This window comes from Notothenia coriiceps, unplaced genomic scaffold, assembly GCF_000735185.1.
Source record: "Notothenia coriiceps isolate Sejong01 unplaced genomic scaffold, NC01 NC01_scaffold00037244, whole genome shotgun sequence".
Classification (NCBI taxonomy): domain Eukaryota; kingdom Metazoa; phylum Chordata; class Actinopteri; order Perciformes; family Nototheniidae; genus Notothenia; species Notothenia coriiceps.
In genome coordinates this window covers 19,393,937-19,406,263 of record NW_011369945.1, presented here as the reverse complement: position 1 = coordinate 19,406,263, position 12,327 = coordinate 19,393,937, and the positions used below count along the sequence as shown (strand labels likewise).

The window sequence follows — 12,327 nt, the reverse complement described above, 5'->3', positions numbered from 1 at the left end:
GTCAACCACTAGCGGCCGCTTTAGAGAGACGTCTGGGTAAAGGAGTGTCGCAAAATAAGTTGGAAAAAGAATGAAGTTATAGTTCGGTCTGTTGAATAACAAAAATTGAAGCCGAGACACTGAACACACACACGAGTCCCTACTCAAACCGAACACAAAGCGCCAACATAGCGACGATTGTTCCTTTGTTGTGGAGGTGCCTCTCGAGTCGCGCGCTAAGTGTGCAGGGCTGTTAGTCTCGTGTGCAACAACCAGTGTCCCCTCCCCACCCCCGACCTCGAATGACCTCGATGTTGCTCGGCAATTTCCGTCTCTCACTTTAAGTCCTTAATGTGCATCAAATGTCTCCTACGACATACCTCTTTGGTTCCACTCAAAACCTTTTAACGTGATTATATTTAGATAAGATCATTTGGAAGTTTGTTACCTTAATACTAGCAACCTTTACCGGTACTGTACATGGAAATTACTTACCAGACCCACAGGTATACCTGTAAATTTGTCAACGAAGAAGGAAAAGTATAATCGATATTGTCTAGGAAAGTATTAGGTGAAAACTAATTAACTACCGCGCTTTATAGAGAGCAGCCGACCTTCGGGAGACAGCAAACCGGAGCCTTTTTGCAAAATTATGTAAAACGTGCTTTTGATACTGACCTACAACCAGGGGGTGAATATTGTCCTCCACGTAGCATACCTCCCTAGAGAAGTATCGGTTATCCTCCTTAATACGAAAGAATACCCCTGTCGGATTGATAAACAAAATTCACTATGAACTTTCTTATAGTTATTCAAATGATAAATCTCTGAAGAATTTAAGTCCGAAGGGTCACAATAGTTTTTTTTTTTTTTACCGCGAGGTTTAACAGTGTTGGCTCTAACTGAATTGAATGTGAATGTTAGTATAATAACAATCTGCGAAATTAGGCTTCGGCGAAATGTATGTAAGTCACGACACCTGTTAGGGGTGTCGCCTCGTTAACCCCACTTCACAGAACGGGTCTCCTGTGTTGCCTGTACGACTGACGTCACGCTGAGCGTCGTACAATGGGGGACTAAGGGTTCCAGGTCGACAAGATAGGTGACTCGGTGTTAAGGGATTAATTACTAAGTAAGCTTGTACTTTACAAGAACAATTCCAGTCTTAATTAACAAATTGAGTAAAGTCGTGATAATAGTCAGTTAACTAGTTTTGTTTAAGGACAAGTTTCACCTTGGGTAAGTAGCTACTGTTTGCGTCTGGAACACGGAGTTGAAGTGGCGAGTCGGGGTACTGTCGGGTACGTAGTCGTATGAATACGTCGTGACCGCCAAACATACTCGCACACACGCCCATATAATATGACGGGAGCCAAGGTCCTCACACACCACCTGCCCGACCTAACGGCGTGCTTCCGACACCATCCACCGAACAATTGTGTCCGAGGAGTGGGTAGTACTGACCCCACCACTGGACACGGTGTCTGGTCGGCACTCTCACGGTTGTCCGCCCTTGCCCTGTTTTCAAGGCGACGCTTTTAGGGCGACACCTAGAAAAGACTACATAACGGTGATCAAAACACAAGAATATTGTCAAACAACATAAATTCGAGAATAAGTAACAAAGACACACCTGGCGGAGAACACCATTAGATATACTAGTAACTACACAGGATGTATACCTCAATGTAGAACCCAACGAGAACGTACTACCCGAACAACCTGGTTATCTCCGCGTCTACGACGACGACTTGTAGTCCTCTTGTCGACTGACTCGAGGGTGATGTCTCTTGGGGTACTAGAGGCGAGTCTTCGTCATTACTAGTGGTCTCGGAGTTACACTGTTACTTAGAGGAGAATGAAGTAGTTGTGTTAAGATACCGGTCGTCGGTGGTTTACGGAAAGTTATACAAGACCGCAATACTAGCAGGAGAGTCGCATTTTAGTAATCAATGTCATTATTATTATTTTGTACCTTCGAGTGTAACTAAGACGGACCGATGAGTTACGGACGCACAGGATACGGAATGTGTGGTGCAGCATGCCCGAGATACGGATTGTAACTGAAATAATGTTCTCTCGCACGACGGTCTAGCGTATTGACATCTGAGGAAAACAACGGGGACGTGCAACTAACCAATCTTTTATTACTATAACAGTACTTTCACACTTTGTGCGAGAGTTACTCTACACGGCATTTATACACACTCAGTATTAATTATACCGACAAAACGCATAATCTCATTTGTTAGGTTCAGCAATACTGCCTCGCGGAGGCACAGTTAACCAACCGGCACTTTAATTATATTTCACAACGGCCTATACTATATCCGGAATCATCCACGAACACTTTTTTCTTTACTTACGTCCCCGGCTTCTACACTACACGACACTCGTACTTTCCATGACTACGGGATCCTGGTACCCTACCCCCCTCCGTAGATTGACGAAAAATTCCCCCGTGAGAACCTACCCCTTATCTTCCAAAAACGTGTTAATGTGTGGGGGTCTGTTGTCGACCCCGGTCGCCGAACCCTAACCCTCGATGAAAATACGCGGTCGAACCTCACACTACTCTAAAAAAAAGTGGAAGAAGGATGGACTTAGGAAGAACAGGGACTGCTGAACATATACAAGTGGGTATATTACTACGACCTTCAACTAAACCGATGTATAGTACGCTCTGATATAACACCTTCGATCGTTTACTCAACAACGTTCACAAACGAACCAAACGCATAGCAAACGAATCCGATCCCATATAGTGTCTACAGAATAAGAAAGTAGGGGAAGATATACGCATATATAAGTTTGTCCCTAATTTTTACTTGGACAAATACAAATGTTAATATCGTATGTGTTAACCTACATACCGGGTAATATAGGTGCTATTCGTCATACACCTTTTCCTACTGTAATAAACGACGGAATACACGATGATATGACTGTATTAATATATAAGTGATCCTTGTAGTGGTGACTTTATTTATAACCACTAAGATGTAAGTTACAATCACTGATAAAAAATCTGTATCTGTAAAAAAAACAGGGGTGTCCCTCCATCCCACCTGTAACGAGATATGTAAATTTACTTTATTCATTTGTCAATTTGCATGACGGGCACATTAGTTTAGTTGATACGCCATCGAATGTTATGATCAACCTCGTGTTTTGTTCGTGCTATATATTTATAGGCAAACGATGATTTTTATTCGGTAGTGATGACGAAACTTCTCCTTGACACATCACCCAACATCGCAATTTTTTAGAATTCGAGTCTCCCAAAGGTTTAATTGAAGTAGGGTTGTCCGACCGGGTCGACAGAAAACAACTCGGTTCCACTCTTTTTACGTGGTTTAGTGTGCGAAACAATTTACCGTAGTTATAATTTGTGTCCAACAAATTGAAACTGGAGGATGTCCCAGGAATCTGGGTTTTGTGTTGGAGGGTAGGTAAGATGACGGGGGAAGTGATGTAAATCCCACACACACACACACACGACCACACACACAGCCTGCAGCCAGGGAGGAGAGATCAGCAGAGCTGCCTGCACTGAGTGTGTGTGTGAGGAAGTCCGTGGATTGGTCCATTTGGACCAATCAGCGGGCGCGTAACGTAACGGGTCCGCGGACGTAACGTAACGGCTCCACGGATTGGTCCATTTCGTTCCGGGTACGGTTGACATCATGCGTACCCGGAAGAATGAAATGGACAGTGACTTATCTCCAACGAGGCGTTTTGGGGAGGTATTTTCTGCATTAGAGTTTTACTCGCTACAGGGTGTACTTTGAGGGTTTTCACTCTGCAGACCGTTTACATGCATAAAAACCTTCATAACACAGAAGGGGACGGGTAATAACCAGAAAAGCATGACATGGGACCTTTAAAGACACATTTGGAATATTGTGAGCATATCTTTATGATCTGGAAAACAGTCTTGGGCCTTTTCCTCTTCATTCACATGATATATTTATTAGTATTTTAACAATTGCAATAGGATGTAGAGACTTGCAGAAGAGCATCATTACAGTGAATGTACAACAAAGATTATCTACAAACATACCTCCACGAACTCCAAGTGTGGTTGAAAAAAACCTTCAGTGGAGCCGTGTTCAGTCGCCTTCCTCTGCTGTTCTTCTAGAAAAGACAGAGGACACATCAAGCGTTAAAGATCATTGGTTAGATATTGAGAACCAAGCCATGTGTTGTGCACGTTATCAGAAGGAAGACAATAACCCTAAAAGTGAATTTGTGATAGGGACGGTGGTAGTAATGGCCGCCTGGCTGACCTGCGAGTGCAGCTGTGTCACCACTGATCAGTGGTGTTACAGTCCACTGCCGGATAGTCCTTTCACTTCCTATTAGGCTCCTCACACTGAGAGTCTGTGCACAGTGGCAAGGGCCATAAGTCCTTTGACAGCGACCTTGAACATGTGTGTGTGTGTTCATCCATGTGCAGCTACGACCAGATCTCCACCCGTGTGTTTGTGCTTGTGTTTGTGTGTGTGTGTGTGATATCTCTTCCTCTTTCCTCCACACCTTCCTTGTCAAGGCCATCGGTGATCAGTGGAGGTTAAAAGTTACAAATCACCCCTCCTCCCCCACTCTGCCCTCCATCCTACCTCCCCCCGGCCTCCATACCACGATCCCCCTCCCCACCTGTCCTCACGGCAGCCCAGGCGAGGGCCTCTGGGGGCCCGGGTCTCATTCGTATTTGGGGCCATGGCTCCTGTTGAGGGTCTGCAGGGGATCAGAGGCAGCGGAGGGCAATTACTCCTCTGCTTTAATTGGCATTATCATTTTAGCAGGCTGACAGAGATGGATCACCCAGCAGGACCCTGCTACTGTCGGCACAGGAGCGCCGTGTAGTCAGTCCAGACCAATGGCACGGGCAGGGTTAGGTAGGTTAGGGGGAGGCAGGGGGAGAAGAACATGGTGTTGGCCTGGTGGGCATGAGCAGAGAGAGGATAAGGGGAGAAGAAATGTAGCAGGGAGAGAGGAGCACACAATGAAGGCCAGAATCGGGGAAATAAATCTGATATGAGCTAAACATCTTGAACAAATAACCCCCATTATACAACAAAGGTGTGTGCCGAAATTGTGTGGGCCAGTAGCTCTCTACGTGTGTGAGGATGTGCTCGTCCTCATATTTGTGTGTGTGGCTGATTTTATGTCCGTGTGTGTGCAGTGGGAAAGGGCAGGGAGGGGGAAGGAGGTGTATTAGTGTAACCCACTGTGAAGCCTGGCGAGGGCCTAACGAGCGGCATGCTGTGGATTCATAACTCAGGTCCTGTAAAGCTGTCAGTGGAATTAAGAGGCACCCATTATAGGTGCCCATGTGAGTGCCTCAATGCAAAATACCAGTCTTCTCCCTGGGGTGGGCAGCGGCAGATAATTTTAGCTACTTAGTGAATCATCTTCAAAGCAAGAGCTGGGCTTTTTCAGCTCTGTGGTTAAAGCTTACAGTAAGTACACATTTTTTTTACATTCTGTTTCAGCAGCCTCATTTGTGCTTTTTGAGTTCAAGTTAGTTTTCCTTTTGCTTTGCTTCTTTCGTCACAGACACCCAGGTCTCCTGTCGAAGAAAACCCCATGATCTGGAGAATCCCCAGAGGCTGAACCAAACATCATGCCAGAGGAAAACATTGATGGATCGATGAAAAATTATTATGAAGCTGTCCAACCTGAATTATTGTGCTGTCTGTTGATAATCCCTTATTTGTCTCTTCCTGGCATCCAACAAAATCTTTCAGTCTGACTAAAAAAAGCGAGGGACGGTTGATGGAAGATGATGAAGTGAGTGGAAGTGGGGGATGTGGGGCCCTCGCTTCCCGCCTCTTTTAGGGAAAGAACCTACTTGAAGGGAATGCTGTGCACTCTCTCTCTTTCTCTCTCTATTCCTGATATGAAAAATGAAAACTATAAGGGAGACAATAATAAAAATAGCAGAATGAGTGGACAGGCCGGAGCAGTCCATTACTCACAGCTGCTTTGGGCTGCGTGGTAAAAATGTGCTGCTTGCTGCAAAAGCATGCATCACCGCCGGCACAAAACAAATGGGCTGTCTCCAACGTATTTACCTCCAATTGTTCAAGCATTTGTGGGGAGAGCTACGGCCTGTCCGGACAACTCAGGCCTGTCCGTCTGAGGGACAAGAGAGCGGGTTACTGGGTGACATGATGAGAGAGGTGCCGGATGCACTGGATGACAAAAAGGAGAAGGATTAAGATGAAGGAAAAACAGGAAGCAAAGAGAGAATACATGTTAGCTTTAAACTGGAAATCATAGAGATCAGTGTGGCTAAATAACTAGATAATTAATTGATAGCATTTTTCATAATTGTTTGTCATTTATCAAGCAAAAATTCCCACACTTTTAACTTCTCTAATTTGATAATTTGCTGCTTATTGTACTCACTGTATCGTTACAGAAACAATTTGTGGGACACATATTAAACACAAATTAAAAAGGGAACAAGAGATATAGGAAAGCAGGAAGCAAGGAGAGTGATATTTGTAAATGTTGGGTCACAGAGAGAATAAAAAAGAGGTTATCACTGTTGAGACCCGAGTTTGATACTTAAATGTGGTTTTAAGTGTCCCATTCAGGTTATAACAGTTGCCTTGTAAAACATTTTATTAAGTATTTAAGGTGGCTAAGTCCGTAGGGACTCGGCCTGGGAACCGGAAGGACACCGGTTCGAGTCTCGGAACGACCAAGTGACTACCGAGGTGCCCCTGAGCATTAACAAAACTGTTGAAGGAATCAATGAGGGAAAAGTAGGGAAAGTAGATAACAGTGATTACGCCAAGGATGTTATTTTACAAATGTTTCTAAACTGGACGTTTTTTGACTTGGAAAGAAAATCAAATCCTCCTTTCAGGTGTTAGTGTGATTGTGTGTGTATACTCATGGAGTATCTCATGATTACAGACCTGTTTGTTTTCTCTCTGAAGCCATTGATGATTTTAAAAAGGGAGTGTTGTGTATAAACAGAGCAGAAGAGACAGAAGGAGCGAGGGAGTGGGTTTCACATAAACTACAAATTCAACTCATCTCACCCCCCCTCACGCTATTGACTGGAGCTTGTGAGTGTCCCTGGGAGGCTGTGACTAGAGACATTCAATGGTTGTCCATAATTTAATTTGGCTAGATGTTTTAGGCACTTATCTTTCTATTCGTAATTTAGATCAGAAATCAGAACAACACTGAACCTCCGTGGAGCTTGAGGCTTGGGCCTGAGCCTATTTCACAGCTTTACAGCTCAACATCTCCCATATCTTGGTGTGATACAGCTGTGCGTAATGACTGAGCCCCACTCTTAAATGGCCCTCCTGATTAAGATGGCTCTCCACATCGCCCCTGTTTATCTCCAGTGCAGTCGTTAGCTGGGATGGGCCCACTAATGATGAGTAGTTTACAATATGGCGCTTTGGCATAATCTGTCTCCTGTCATCACGTTGTGGCAGAGAGGAACCCGCCTAGCTCCAGCCTGTAGCTCTTTACCCGCCGTCCATCTGAAAGACAGCAGATAAAGAGACCATCGTAGTGATAAACAGGAACTGGTAAACACATTTTCAGCAACAATCATCCGTCCTTAAGTTTGCAAATGTCGCCGGATGATGAGCACATCAAATACTACACTGGAGGCAAAGTGGTTATCAGTGACACAGACCTTAATTGTCTTCAACACATTCAAGGAAGAATTTGTGATTGAGATATATGTAGCATTATATTCACTGTGTGTGTGTGTGTGTGTGTGTGTGTGTGTGTGTGTGTGTGTGTGTGTGTGTGTGTGTGTGTGTGTATCAAGCTAATTACCACCACGAACCATCCCACACACAGACCTAACCCAGACATTGTGGCGCTGTCCAGGGACATGGGAGGTGGGTAATTAGCCTTCCATTATTACAACACACACACACACACACACACACACACACACACACACACACACACACACACACACACACACACACACACACACACACACACACACACACACACACACACACACACACACACACACACACACACACACACACACACACCTAATAGTCAGTGAAGGGGCAGTAGAATGGATGGGAGGTTGTGTTTTGGGTCTAAGGACCCTGTAGGAGGTCAAAGTTAACAACCTGTGTTTAATATTGGTGCCATTTAACAAAGCGTGTGATTTGGTCATTTTTCTTCACCTTGGCTCAACAAAAGACAGCTGGGCCAGCTGTGGGATGAAGTTAATTTGGAACCCTCTGAGCTTAGATTTTTTAACGCTACAACCCACTACACAGTGCCTCTTCAAAGCAGTAATGATGGCTTATTTTTAGTAGCAAACGGATATTTATAATCGTGCTTGTTTTGTGCTCACTATTGTATTGTAACTACCCATAGTTTGATTTTGATTACAGGGCATTACGTTTAACTGTTTACTTATTTCATTTAAATGTATAACAATGTCCACCTACCTCCCTGTGGACAAAAAAAAAATGTCTATGTCTAAAAATAGTCACTACATTGAATGTAGAATCACCAATATTTATTTCAGTGTGATGTTTCCTAGTGAATATATAATTATGTCAGTATAGTGCACATACACAATAATGTCATCCTTTTCACATACTGCTTACTGTGGATATAATGCAATAATCAATTGTGTATGCTATAATTGTAAACATAAACAGGTTCATTTTTAATCTGTTTGAATATATAGCATATAGAAGGGGATGAAAGAATAAGACATCTGTGATAAAACAGCTAACAAAAACATGAACACAACTCTTGTGCTTTCCAAGAAGTCTTCGCTTTGCCAAATCAAACTCCATCTTGGGGCCATATGTAGTGTGCAGGGAAAAGGTTCAGGTGGAATGAAGGTGAAAAAAATCTCATAACTCCAAGCTGGCGCAAAAAGTACTCCATCCCACCGCTGGCCCAGCTGTTGTCTGGGGGTGTGTAATTGTGTCAAAACCTTCTATTCCCATCCAAGAGTGCCCCCCTAAAGCAGTTAGATGCCTCCCCCATCATGGTCCTGGGCATCATCATTTTCCAGCAACCATCCATCTTCGGCCCGCGATTAATTCTCTTCATTTCCGAGCACAGGCCATAAATCCTGGCACACTTAATTAATTTCACGGCCAACGCGGGGCTCCCGTAAAGCGGGGATTGTTCTCGCAAAAGCCCATATTAATTATGCTATTTTACAGCCATCTCATTGAAGGCTGTGTTTCATCTTTCATAATTACATTTTCAACAACAACGGGGGCAACAAAAGGAGTCTAATTATGGATCTGGCAGCACGCTCTCTTGTAATAAGTCAATGTTAGCATCGAGCCCACGACGTGGTGTTAAGGCATAGGACACGCAGCATTGAGTAGCCAGGCAGAATCAATGTGAGCTTCCATGTTTTATTATTATTACTGTAACTATGATTTTAGCTGAGAGGACGATCATAACGCAGAACATATTGAAAGCATTTGGTGGCCTGCTGGCATAAATTGTGTTGATGAAGTTAGAGGAGATTATTGTCACATTGAGGCTCTGGTGATCATTACTCTTCTGACGGAGATCATGGGGTCTCTGTAGTGGAGCTCATCAGCTGTTCTCCTGATGTTCAGGCAGCAGCATCTCCCTCTTGTCAACAACCCATCATGCAACACACAAGTGTCTCTCATGTGTCCACAATGTGCTTATGTTACCACAGAGCTGCTCCACGGACAGAACATATGAAATAGAGCTTAAATACAGTGCTAAACTTTATAAGAGGCATTCAAAAATATGTGAAACCTCAGAAAGATCAACAGCGGGATTTTCCACGGACCTTTTGTCCCGTTCCCCGCTGTTGCACTCTCACGCTGGTCTGTGCCACAGGTCACCACCCAGTCATGATGGGTGACGGAGCCTGTGTTAACAGCCACCTACACACTTCGTCCGGCATCCAGCCGTCCACCCACACACTCCTGGAACCGAGCAGTAATAATATACCCGCACACACGCTCATACAACGCAGTGCTGCATAAGTATGCTGTGATGCATGGGCTGTCATGGCTGCCTGGTTGTTGGTGAAGTTGAGGCACAAGGTCTGCGTTTGTCATGATGATGGGGTGTCACCTTTGACAGGAATTTGTTTTAGATAATTGACTGATAATAGTGCTGAAAGTGAGTTAAACAATTATTCTACTGACAGAACATTTCATGTTCAATGAATCATTAATTAGGGAATTGTGGCTCAGTGGATAGAGTGCTGGACTTGGAATCAGGGGGTAACATGTTCGAGTCCCACTGCAGTCAGCATGTCGTTGTGTCCCTGGGCAAGACACTTCACCCCAAATTGCTCCTGTGGGGATTGTCCACAGTACTGAATGTATGTAAATCGCTTCGGATTAAAGCGTCTAACAAGTAATATATTGTAATGTAATTAATCAATCTCGGTTGTGACAATTTGGAGCCTTATAACACTGGGAAGCTGGATTTAAGGAAGTCTATAAATAGTAAATTAATTGATAATTCTTTCAAGTCTCACTTAAAACAATAGTTAAGCTGTCCCATAAGATCATAATTCCTCCTATTGGCTATGAAGAGATCCCTCATTGATGCACCTCTGTTATAAGTGGGGGACAACATCCAGTCATAGTTTTGGTGCAAAATTGTATTAAAACGTTTTTCCGAGGCAACCCAAGGCTTCAGCCACGAGAGATATTTCCCCATCAATTAATCAAAGTGGATTATGAATAAGATCTGTTATAGCTAATATGAAAAGGAAGAAGCAACTGTTTAAATGTCCATATGGAGCAGGTCCCAGAGCCATTCTATTAATTGTTGAGGACTAGAATGTCATTGTGCCATTTCCAATCACACTGATGCTCATACAGATTCGTCATTGTTGAGGTTTACTAGAATAGATTTATATTAGTGCAATTTTCCAAAATCTCATTGGTTTGCATTCACGTCTTCATACAGCATCCCTCTGTAAACTACGTGTCATCTCCTGAATTTCACTCTCTGCCTTTAACGCTCGTTTAGGGCTCCAGTAAGCTCCAGCCCTCCACCGCGCCCTCCCGTGTGACCAAACAACGTGTCGCTCTGATTGTCGGGACGTTGTGAATCGCGGCTGAGCTCTCCGTGGAGGTGTTGTTTCCTGTTAGCAGCGAATACACCGCGAAACACAAGCCAAACTCATCCCTGAGGCACACACAAAGTCACAGGGCCGACAGTAAAAAACAATAAGTGTCGGCTTGATATTGAAGTAAGAAAAAGGTTGAATAAACGCTGTGAGGAAATGGTCTGCAGAGAGATTTCGCCGGCGATCACCAAGCTGGGCTGTTATCAGCCTGCAGCCAGGGAGGAGAAGATCAGGGCAGAGCTGCCTGCACTGAGTGTGTGTGTGAGGAAGTCCGTGGATTGGTCCATTTGGACGCAATCAGCCGGGCGGCGTGACGTAACGGCTCCGCGGACGTAACGTAAGCGGCTCCCACGGATTGGTCCATTTCGTTCCGCGGGGAAAAAAGATACGGTTTGACATCATGCGTAACTGCCGGAAGAATGAAATGGACAGTGACTTATCTCCAACGAGGCCGTTTTGGGGAGGTATCTGGGCATTAGAGTTTTTAGCTCCTAAGCAGGTGTACTTTGAGGGTTTTTTCAGCTCTGGCAGACGGCGTTTACATGCATAAAAACCCTTCATAAAGCACACAAAGGGGACGGGTTAATAACGCAAGAAAAGCCATGACATGGGACCTTTAAAGACAGCATTTGGAAATATTGTGAGCATAATCTTTATGATCTGGAAAACAGTCTGGGCCGTTTTCCTCTTCCATTCAACGATGATATATTTTATTAGTATTTAACAAATTGCAATAGGATGTAAGAGACTTGCAGAAAGAGCATCATTACAGTGATGTACAACAAAGATTATCTACAAACATACCATCCAACGAACTCCAAGTGTGGGTGGAAAAAAAACCTTCAGTGGAGCAGTGTTCAGTCGCCTTCCTCCTGCTGTTCTTCTAGACAAAGACAAAGAGGACACCATCAAAGCGTTTAAAGACTCACTCCCTGGTTTAGATATCTTCGAGCAACGCACAGCAATTGTGTTGGTGGCACGTTATCAGAAGAAGAAATAACCCTAAATAGTGAATTTGTGAATAGGTGAACGGTGGTAGTAAATGGCGCCTGGCGACCTGCTGCCGAGTGCAGCTTGTGTCACCACCTTGATCAGTGGTGTTACAGTCCACTGCCGGATAGTCCTTTCACGTTCCTATTAGGCTTCCCCACACTGAGAGTCTGTGCAACAGTGGCAAAGGGCCATAAAGTCCTTTGAACAGGCGACCTTGAACATGTGTGGTGTGTGTTCATCCA

The 12,327-nt window shown here is 44.2% G+C and overlaps 1 protein-coding gene across 1 annotated transcript in view; it reads left to right on the top strand.

Moving 5' to 3' along the window:
* The first annotated feature begins 4,701 nt into the window (after positions 1-4,701).
* The window catches only part of LOC104965389 (alpha-N-acetylgalactosaminide alpha-2,6-sialyltransferase 2-like), a 15,015-nt gene continuing 7,389 nt past the window's right edge, over positions 4,702-12,327 (top strand). Inside the window, 1 exon segment of the mRNA XM_010794345.1 lies at positions 4,702-4,745. Within this exon segment, the coding sequence (XP_010792647.1) occupies positions 4,702-4,745 (44 nt within the window).